The sequence below is a fragment of the Sander vitreus genome, chromosome 15, assembly GCF_031162955.1.
Source record: "Sander vitreus isolate 19-12246 chromosome 15, sanVit1, whole genome shotgun sequence".
In the NCBI taxonomy this organism is placed as follows: Eukaryota; Metazoa; Chordata; class Actinopteri; order Perciformes; family Percidae; genus Sander; species Sander vitreus.
This window is the reverse complement of record NC_135869.1, coordinates 19,909,263-19,920,104: the sequence shown is the minus strand read 5'-3', so window position 1 is coordinate 19,920,104 and position 10,842 is coordinate 19,909,263. Positions and strand designations below refer to the sequence as shown.

General features: G+C 43.8%; 1 protein-coding gene across 1 annotated transcript; it reads right to left on the bottom strand.

Moving 5' to 3' along the window:
- Positions 1 to 3: 3 nt before the first annotated feature.
- On the bottom strand, positions 4 to 8,114 carry LOC144530178 (testis-expressed protein 2-like). The gene is made up of 11 exons (XM_078269652.1): positions 6,789 to 8,114; positions 5,840 to 6,040; positions 5,121 to 5,388; positions 4,745 to 4,932; positions 3,954 to 4,154; positions 3,208 to 3,307; positions 2,385 to 2,517; positions 2,107 to 2,244; positions 1,100 to 1,309; positions 882 to 1,002; positions 4 to 705 (listed from the first exon to the last, which is right to left on the bottom strand). Exons 1-11 carry the CDS (start codon positions 8,046 to 8,048, stop codon positions 565 to 567), a joined length of 2,961 nt encoding a protein of 986 aa, XP_078125778.1. The 5' UTR covers positions 8,049 to 8,114; the 3' UTR covers positions 4 to 564.
- Positions 8,115 to 10,842: the final 2,728 nt, after the last annotated feature.

Genomic DNA, 10,842 nt, shown 5'->3' with positions numbered 1-10,842 from the left:
AGTTAACATAGATTCAGTTTTTATTCACTGACTAATCCATGAGCATATCAACACTGTTCAGAAATAACATGCACCATGGTAGCTTGATTGAACATCAGGATTACCATTATCATCTCATGTTCACAACCCGTAACAGTATCACTGGATTAGAAAATGGATGTTAGGACAGTTTGTTCAATCAGCATTATTTTAAAACTGGTTATCATTGACAACCTTGTTTTGATGTGCAGTAAAGACATCCAGTTTTTGCATCTTTTTTTCAGTGTTGGCATCAAATTTAAAAAAAAGTTACCTTTTGGTGTATAATGTGCTGTAACTGGTGTACAGTTCAATCATCTTCACAGTAGGGGGCACTTTAACACCATTTTCACAGTTGCAAGGTCGCTGCCGTGCTCAGCGTGCCTTCAGGAGGCATCTATCCTGCACTGGTTACAACCAACACACTCAGGATGAAGCCGGTACCCAGCTGCAGCAGCCTCCGAATCCATTAGAGATTCATGGCAATTGCTGCACACAATGGCTATTTTACATTGACACAATCCTATCTGTGACCTCAAAGGGGCACTACTCTGACAGATACTCCTCCATGGAGGACTGGTGGGATGAGGAATGGATTGAGGATTGGTGGGATGCAGGTGGGTTGTCCAGGCCAGATGTCATCAGGGGCAGATATAGATCGTCCATATTGGGCATCACAAGCACTTTCTGTTGAGGGGAAAAGGACAACAAAACCATGTTTAACAATTAGGGCAATGAGCTCACCGTTTTGAGTGATATGGGAAATGCTACTTCTCATACTCCTCTTATACCTTCACAGAATATGTTTGAATCATTCATTTGATCTTTTTCTGCAATATCGACAGATTCCCTGATTGACTGACCTGGAACTCACACTGGAGTTTTTTCTCGATCCACTCAGTGACATGAGTGAAGGTGACCTCCCTCTCCCCGAGCGTGGGTCGCACATGCAGGTCTAACCTGGGAGGCACCCGGAAACTATACCTGGGAGGACAGAACGAGGGAAAAAGACTGCATGAGAAAGAAAGAAACCTAAGAATTGTTTTAATATGAACTGACAGAGAACAAGTAAAGTCAGTACCATATCCTGTCAGTAGGGGGAGGTGGAATGTTGATGGCCAGAGTACCAGAGAGCTCTAGGACCTCGACGCTGAGCATCAGAGGCATGTTGGACACCTCAGCTATCTTCTTCCTGATGTACTCGTTCTCGGTGGCTTTCTGGAAGTACTTGGACTTCGCTATCTTGTCCACAAATCTCAAAATCTTCCTACTTGTGCTGCCACCAGTGTGCCTGGGGGAAGGATTAGGACATGATCACAGATGCAGAGTAGGACTGTGAATCTGAAAAACACTGGGTTTGGGACATTCAAACTTTTAGCATTTTTCACTTCTGGACACAACCAAATCAGGTGTTTTCTGTCATAGGTTAGAAACACTTCACATCATGTGGTAATTACCTTATTTACACAAAAATCTTGGCATGTAAATAACTATTAATTTCAACACTCAAGTTGTAATTACGGCTGAAATCTACAATATATCAGAATATATATTGCAGTATGTAAGTCAGTGGTTTCAAAACTTTTTCTGTCATTCCTGTCTTTGAAGGCCTGAAAAATGCTCCTGCATTTTTCCTCACCGGTAACAATACTGGAATAACTTAAAAGGAGGCGTGTTGGATTTTATTGAAATAACATCAAGAACATTAACTGCATTTTACTTTTAACATATTTCTCAGTAGTTTCTGTTGTGTACATAAAAAATGACAGTTCAATTTGGCCCAAACGACGCTAAGGTGCTCTGACAGTAAGTTGTCATAGCAGGAGAAGCACATGTGGACTTATTTGGCCATAACGATGCTGCACTGCATTGCTATAACTGGAGTGCAGCATCATTAAGGTCATTAAGTCCATTATGTCTGCAATTAGCAACATTATTTGTTACACCCGTGTTTGACAAGTCAGACTATCTGCTGAGCAAAATTGGCCTAGGATGCAAACACAAGTGTGACATGCTTACAATGCAGCGCAGTTTTGTGACCTATAATGCATGATATATTTGATCTGTGTTATAAAGTTGTTAATTTACCCTTCAGCTGCTAACACTGCATTCTTATCTCCCAGAGACCCCTGTGGCTCAGACGAGGGGACTTCCTCTTCATCAGATGAGCCTGCGCTGGATGACTCTTCATCACTATCAGCCAATATACACAGCCTGGGCTTAGAGCTGAAACACACACCAGTGGTACATCTTAATGCAAAGTACTGATCTTTGAAGACTCATTCATTCCTCCTCAAGTGTGCTCACATCCACCTCCACACTCTCTCTTTATCTGTTGAGGGATATGAAACAGGGAAATGCCTCACCCCAGTTGCTGTGTCTCTAGAACGCTGTGAGCCTCGTCCTCTCCATCTTTACCCAGTTTACACAGGTTCATCTTAGTCTCCAGGGTCATCTGAAGGCAGCCTGTGTACACCACCTCCAGCTCCAGCCACAGGCCTTGGGGATAAAGAGAGAAAAAAACAAACAGGTAGCAGGTAAGATCAGATCAGATCAGATCAGACTTGTTAACAAGCCAACAGCTCTTCTTGATCTAGCCTGGCACAGTGTTGTTGCAGAAGGGACATTAGACCAATAGAGGATAGCTTTGGCATGTTATTGTAAATTAAGATTAGTCAAGGCCAAGAGGATTGCTAATCTCTTAGGCATGAGACAACAAAAAGCATTTAGGGTGGGTGCGACATACTTTGTAATGCAACAAATGAGATCAGGGCCTAAGCTGATTGCAGGTTTGTGTCTGAGATAAGATAGTTGGGAAAACCTTATTTGGTGACTCTTTCACATACAGAGTGGTATAGAAAAGAAAAAACATGACTAAGAGTTTGCAGCCAAGCTAGTGGCTCTGTGGGGCTTTACTTAGGCATAGCGATGCTAAGAGTGAAATGTCACCAGCATGCAACTTTAGGCGCTATATGAAAAGTTATTCAATTAATCATGTACCAAATTTAAGGGCAATCCATCCAATAGCACTCAAAACCACAGCTGTCAACCTCATGAGGAAAGGTCTCTGCACAATGAATATCTGTACTACATTTCATAGCAATCTGTCCAATAGTTGTATAAGCAAGAGCGTGTATAGATGAGTATTTATCCAATGCAACATGTACGAGTGTGAAAACACAACTGTACCTCTGCGATCCAGTATAGGTGTGGAGGTGCTGAGGACTTGAGGTAGACAAGTGCCCATATCTAGATCAGCCAGAGTCAGCTCATTCATAAAGTATGGCAACTATAATAAGACAAACAATGCCTTTTAATTAGTAGAAATGATGCGTTCATGTCAGATATAATCAGTTCCACATGGAATCTGTGCAAAACAAATAGAAAGAGGCTCCACAGAGGAAGCTAATTACTTCAAACAGATGAGCAAGCAGGGGAAACCTGCAGTGTGTACGAGTGTCTATGTGTGTGTGAAGGACAGAGGAGCAACATAGTAAAAAAAGGATGGTGTGTGTCAAAGTGGAGAGCAGGAAATGAGTAATGAGATGCTGCAGTGCCATCAGCAGTGCTCCACTACTCACTCCCACCTCCTGCCTTTGGAACCAGAGGGAGTCGAGTTGCACCAGAGGGAGTGCATTATCCACACACACACACACACACACACACACACACACACACACACACACACACACACACACACACACACACACACACACACACACACACACGAAAGAGAGCTACAGCATTGATGTGCCTAATGTCACATCTTTTGACCTTATGCACAAACCAGCGTTGATGTTCAGGTCATATTATCGAGCAACACATGTATAGTGAGAATACTCAATGCTGCCTAGCCATGCCATTAGTCAGTATGACATTAATGATGTTTCCGACTAACCTTTAAAAAATAAATCACATTACTCATCCACCCTCACCTTAATCTTGCTGAGTTTCTTCTGGATCTTGTGCGCCACCTGATCGGTCCAGTACTTCTCCTGCAGAAAGTCCCAGAAGATTCGTCCCACCAGGGAGTTCACCCAGGTGGGCTGGCCTTCTGCGGAGCGTCCATCTGCCACTGAACCTGCACTGGGCTCAGCTCCAGCTTGACCTCCCGATCTGTGCTCTTCATTGTTAATCTGCAGGGAATAACACAGAAATGAAACCATGAAAGGCATATATACTGTACGTTTGCAGAATTTTTTTTTCAGAGGTTATATGACCTAGATGCAAGATATAAATGTTTGCCATTCCTATGCTTATCTATCCTCAAGCTCCATTTATGCTGACTCTCTTCCTCCTCTAAACACCAGGACAGACTGTCTCTATGTGGCGTGCTGATCCCAAACCACACAAACCAGGATAAGCAGCTCAGTCAGGTATGCTGCAGTCAGTTCCTCATAAGTCCAGTCAGGTGATACCTGCTATTTCTGCACTGACATTTGGTCTAGTCAGCAGGAATGTGTTTGGCTGAGCCAGCATCCTAGAACAAGGTTGGTCTGAGCACAGAGCAGAACAGTAGCTGACATTGTAGTAGCTCTGATCAATGTGGGTTATGTAGAGTATTAGCATAACATGCAGAGGGTAAGTAGAGCAGAGACAAAGTCCATATATCTGCTCATGCTGTAAATGAAACCTGTGGAGAGTACATCCCTCTACAACCTCCCGCGCTGTGATATTTGACTTGATTCTAGTCTCTAAAAGCTAAATAAAAGTGTTGCTCATTGACCTTCTTGTGGGTTGTGGGGCTTCCCTTGTCACTATTGCAGGGGCTGAGGGTGGGATTGCAGCTCTGCGAGCCAATCAGCTGAATCATGTAGGTGCTGTACTCCAATAGTGTTCTTGTTTTTATTGCTCCCAGAAAGTCATGCAGCTCGTCTGTGCTTTCTTTAGCACCGTCTCCATCACATGGTGTTTCTGAGTGACAAAGAGAAAAGACAGACATGAAGTAAGTGGGCCGAAGGAGCTGGTAAACACAAAGACTCACAGAAACAGTACAATTCTGAGCATCAATCTTTCCTGCACTCAATTCAACTCAACGACTGTATGCATGTTTAAAAAAACTAAATTTCTCCCAACCACCATAACTCCAAACATTGTCTTACCTGCATTCTCCTCCCTGCTTACACTTCTCTTGGCTGCAGACATGAAGTGCTGGAACCACTCCTCCTTCTCTCTTCCTGTGCGGCCAAACAGGTACAGGGTGACAGGAAGATGGTGGTCCTGAATGACGTGTCTCTCTGCCCTTTCTTCCTCCTCCTGCCCTTCAAACATACTCTCCTCCCCTACCTCTCCTTCAGCCAAAGTGATGCAGATGGGGTACTTCCTGTTCCAGATCCTCTTGCGGGCCAAACCAGGCGGCAACAGAGACACCTGAAATTAAAAGTAACGGAAAGGAATGATAAAGGAAAAGTGTCCTTTTTTTTTTTAAATCTATATTTTTTTTCTACAAGAGATGCTGGCAGGCAGACATTTGGTTGACAGTTCGCCATTGCCAAAGTGCTTGGCACATTGATTAGATTGTGTGTTGTGCTTTATTTTATCACCCTATTGGAAGCTAGTGCAGCAGCTGCCATAATATGCTACTGGGACAGTAGCCGGGTCAAGTTTATTCAGAGCATCATCACTTTAGTTGTAATCCTTCGGTCTTTCACCTCCGTGTTAGATGACAATGTGGGTGCAGAGAGATAAGAGTTCAGGCGAGAGATCAGCTTCTCTTTCACTCCCCTGAGGAGGGACATGCCTGCTCCCCTGGGACCTAGAAACTAATATATATATATATATATATATATATATATATATACATACACACACACGCACTGACCTTACAGTTAGCCAGCTTGTAAGTGCGTAAACGCAAAAACACAGCCTCATGGGACGTCTCATCAAACGCTGCCCACCGGGGGATGTTGGCACGTGGGTACGCCAGGCGCAGCTGGCTGTTCTCCAGGGTGACATAGACAGAGTGTGTGATGGAGGGGTGGAAGGTCTCAGGGTCGTAGCTGAGTGTCTCATTCATCCAGCCCTGGCAGAAAATTATGAATCAGTCACAAATCACCTCACATTTCCCTTTCAGAATTGATATTTAAAACTGTGTTGAGCCTATATTTAGGTGCATTTGACTGAGCTTATATCAACAAAAATATGTAAACTTGGTAAAAATCTACTCAGGCAAATTAAATTCGCAGTGTGTGGTGCAAACTGCGACAATACAGCTCAGCAGGAGAGGAAACATGAGGCATGGCAGAATACGTCTCATTTAACACTGCGGACCAGTCTTTGAAGCAGCCCACAGCCTTCTGTTAGTAACTCCTCTATCCTCATAAAAATTATAATGCTTACTCTGCATTTATTGAGGCAGCCACTCTCTCAGCAGAGCTGTCAAGAAGTGCTTTGAGAAAGCTATTATCAAAATGCTCTTTAGATGCTGAACCTGCTGTGCCTCAGGGCAGTTTTCTGTGCTGTAATGACCTCAAAACTAATCCATTAGGTACCACTGACAACACTATCGTTAGAGCTATCCATTGCCTCACATGGCTGCTGTTGTTTGTTGTTTTGATCTCTCAAACATTAGAACGTGAACCTCATTTCCATGTAGCCAAATCTCTAACAGGAAAACAGAAAGTGGCTTCTTGCTCTCTGCTGCAATCACGTGTATTACATTCGAAAGGAACAAAGAAGCGAAGTGTGGTTAAAAGTAGAAAGAGACAAAACGTAGATGATATGTCCCCTTAATGTTTGCCTCTCTTTGTTGTATTTTACTCATCTATTACCTCTAGGATTTCTGGATCTGTGAGCTCTCCATCCAGTGGATCCATGATCAGGGGTCTGGATTTACTGAAACGAGAGCCCCTGTTGTTTCTGGCAGATGAGCGTCGCGGGGCAAACATGAACACTACCACCAGACCCAACATAAAACCACAAGCAACCCCCACGGACAGACCAGTCACATAGGAGGGCAGGGGCAACACAAAGAAACCATAAGCAAGAAGACCCACAGGAAAGAGCCAGTGAAGAGGCAGCGATGAGCCTGGCACTGTGATTCGAGACTGGGTGTAAGTTCTATGATGTGTCCCTCTGGACCCATTCTGGAGCTCCAACACCTGAATCTTATCTCCATAAGTACGCATTTCTAAATGGCTGTCACTGCTGTGGCGTTCTAGGGAGACAGAGGATTTCATTAAGGAGCCCTTTTGCAGTCGTCTCAGAGGCGTGTCACACACACCTCTGTGCTCCCCTTCAGCTCTCCTCCGGCACTTAAGGTCTGCATCTTCACTACCCCCATCTCTTCCACAGCTGCCTTGGGAGGACGTGGAGTCTCCGGCACAAGAAGCCCTCCCCTGCTTGGGGCTGCCGGGGCTTTCGTCCCCCATAATCTTACTCAGCATGCTCAGCGGATCCTGCATGGCCTCGGAGAACTTCCTCCGTGTGTCCTCCAGCTCAGCAATCAGCGAGCTTCCCCGAGGTTCAGAGGGGGGTATGCCGCCTGTGGAAGGAGGTGATACCCAGTCATCATTCTCATTCAGCTCTCCTGCTTCAGACCTGATTTTTGGACAGGGAAGCTGCTTCCAGGGATGCAAATGCAGCTTGGAGTCCGACTTGGAGAGGTTGACCTCTGGCTCAACCCGGCGAGAAATCTCGGTGCTCAGGGACTTGACCAGGCTGAGTAGAGGTTTGCCTCGCAGGGAGCTGCTCTCCCTCGGCTTCAGGTCTGTGGAGGAGGATTTGACCAGGTTGGTGGTCACAAGCAGATCTGCTGATGATGCTGACAGATCAGCTAAAGAGCCCGGGGATGAGGGGGAGTGAGACAGGAAGGGGAACTGGGAGTGGTGACCTAGGCTCAGGTCCAGATCCATCCCCAGGCTGATGTTAGGCTGGCTCGCCCGGTCCTGTGGTTTGTCTTTGGAAAAGGCCACGATGGGGCCGTCATCGTGGCCGTCCAGGCTAAAGATGAGCTTGCTGTCTTCCATGCCGGCAGTCAACCAGGAGCTACTGTGAGAATGTGGTGGACCAAACGGTGTCCCTGAAGACATGGAGCATGGTGCTAGTACTGGGAGTCTTTGACTGCATGTACACTTGTAACAACCTCCCCGGGTATCTTATTGTCCATCATTTTGGATGCTGGAAATATGGTGACAAACAAGAAAAAATATATTAAACATGGTTATATAAACAGCTTTAACAAACTCATAGCAACATTATTACCTTTAATGATAGCATAACAGTTAACATTAAGCTGTTAACTGTTAACTAGCAGAGAGCTACTTGTTCATCTGCTGCTCTAACCTTCTTCCTATTCCTGTCCTCTCCATTGATTTTTCTAATTTTCACTCCCCTTTTACCTTTCAGCCTTTCACTCTAATCTCCTCTGTACTTACTCCTTTGTCCTTTTTACTCCTCCTCTGCAGGGACACAGGAAACTTTGAGTGTTTGGCTCTGTGTGTGCTGTCAATTCACATAAAGTCTGAGATAATTTAGGGGTGGATTAGTGCTTTATTATTGGAATCAATCATCCTTAAGAAACCATGTTTGTGCCTAATCGACACATTTGTCTTATCCATGGAGTACTGAAAGATACTCAGTGCAATACTGGACTTCTTCTCGTGTCATTTCAAATATTTGTGCAAGTTTTCTTCTCCCGTGTTACCTTGCCTGCAGACGTTGAAGACTGTCACTCATTACATCCTCTGATAAGATTCTTCTAGATGGCTCAGGAATTCAAAGCGGCGGCTACCTGAGGTCTGATTGAAGTAAAACAGAGAGAAAACATCTTCATCTGTGACATCATCTGCTTGTGTTGATGATGAAAGCCAACACATTTAATGCAGCGATAAATATGCATGCACACTCCCTTCATCATTCCATCTATTGTGCATAACTTCCTACGAAATCATACGGAACCGTTCATGAGAAATGCGATGGTTTTTGTAACTGAGATTTACAATCTGGAACATCACACAATCCAGTTGTCATCACTCAGACAAGAAATGATCAGTTACGACTCAGAGTAAGAGCTAAGTTACAGTTATTAGTAAGACTTACGCTTCTCCATACCATGAGCTTAACTGGGAAAACAAGCTCCTTTTTTCCAACCACACCCTAACTGCCGTTCATCGTGCCTTCAAAAGCACAACAATTAGACACTCCCTCAGGAAATCAGGGCTCATGGATGTAGAACAAGCCCTTCACAGCGGATTAACTGTAATCCTACATATTAAAGAGGCTTTTACGACAGGAAATTAAGACACTTAGGACATGAATTCACTCTGATGAATGGGCAATCAGTGTGTCTTTTTTTTGGACAGCTGTAGACAGGAAAGGGGGAGGGGAGGGGGGTGACGACATGCAGCAAAGGGCCGCGGGTTGGAGTCGAACCCCCGGCCCTGCTATAGGGACTGAACCTTGGTACGTGGGGTGCACCATCAACCACGTGTGCAACAAGGGCGCCCCAGTCAGTGTCTTTTAATTCCAGATACATTTGCAGATACATATTCATGTACTTGTGCAAGCTGTTAGCCACACGCACACATGATGTGGTATCACACATAGTCACAAACTGGCTTTGTGATCAATACAACGTGTCTGTACTTACAGAGAAGTGCAGGATAAGAAAATGTACAAATATCAGTAAAAGCCAAGCTTATTAGACATAATCAACACAAAAATACTAATTCTACTTTTGTGGAATGTGAAAGTAAATGCAGGCACTTATCAGCCCCAAAGATGCTAGTAAAGGGAGCCTTAAGATAATTTTGTCATTCTACTTTTGTGTCTTTGTTTTAGTTAGGTCATGTTTGTTTATTTAAATCTTCTTGTTTGTGCAAAGACTGCAGCCAGATTCCTCACACAACAGAAGATGATAGTGTGATCATAAAGTAATATTCCTGCTATTCAGAGGCCACATTTTTACAGAAAAGCAGCAAGAGAAAATGTAACAGTAGTGGTACCTGATGAAAGGCTACAGATAGTTTGTTACCATGTTGCTCGCCTGATTTAACTTTCTCATTGGCTCCCCTGTTATTTCTACACTTCTCTACACACTGTTTATAAGTAAAGATTTTAACTTTCAGCATCAACCTGCTGCACTTTGTTTGTAAAATCTAATTAACCAGAAGTGCTGCTCCACCAGTGCTTAAGCAGCTCCTGACAGCCCTGCATTACCAAAATCAATTTCTACTTTGAAGTCAATTTGGATCACTTCGTGCTGACAGGAGGAGGAAAACCTTGCTGCTCTGTGGAATACGGAGTCAGCTGGGATTTGGCAGCTTTCCAGTCAGGATTGTGGATGAACTTCTGCAGTAAGGAAGGAAAACCATCAGAGGACTGAAGTGTGGAACCCAAGTTTTTGGTTTGTCCCCTGAGAGTCAAAAATGGAGTAGATTTTGCTGTTTTATAAAAGTAAAGGACATTTTCTTAAATGTAGTTAAATGTCAATGACCGAATGGCATCTGAAACCTGTTTGATGCTCCTAATTGAAGTGGGGAAGATGAGAGAAAACAGAGAAATTTGGTCCAATTGCAATGTACTTATTGACATTTTCCAAAAGAAATGTCACATTAGAGCTGCAACGAATGATTATTTTCATTACTTCTCAGCTTGCTGATCTTTAACAATTGATTAATCGTCACTGAAATGTCAAAACATTGTGAGATAATATAATGCCCGTCAATATTTCTCTGGGCCACGAGAAATTTCTTTAAATATCTTGTTTTGCAAATTCTGACATTTGAAAAGCAGGAATCAAAGAATATTTGGCATTTTTGCTCAATTGGTGAGTTGATTGGCAGAAAATGATTCTGCAACTATTTTTTAAAAGCCATTAATCGT

Coding starts and splice junctions, on each gene's coding strand:
- LOC144530178 (XM_078269652.1), bottom strand. CDS start 8,048: ATGTCTTCAGGGACACCGTTTGGTCCACCACATTCTCACAGTAGCTCC. Junction 4,933..5,120: donor AAGCAGGGAGGAGAATGCAG/GTAAGACAATGT, acceptor TTTGTCACTCAG/AAACACCATGTGATGGAGAC. Junction 4,155..4,744: donor GCCCCACAACCCACAAGAAG/GTCAATGAGCAA, acceptor TATTCCCTGCAG/ATTAACAATGAAGAGCACAG.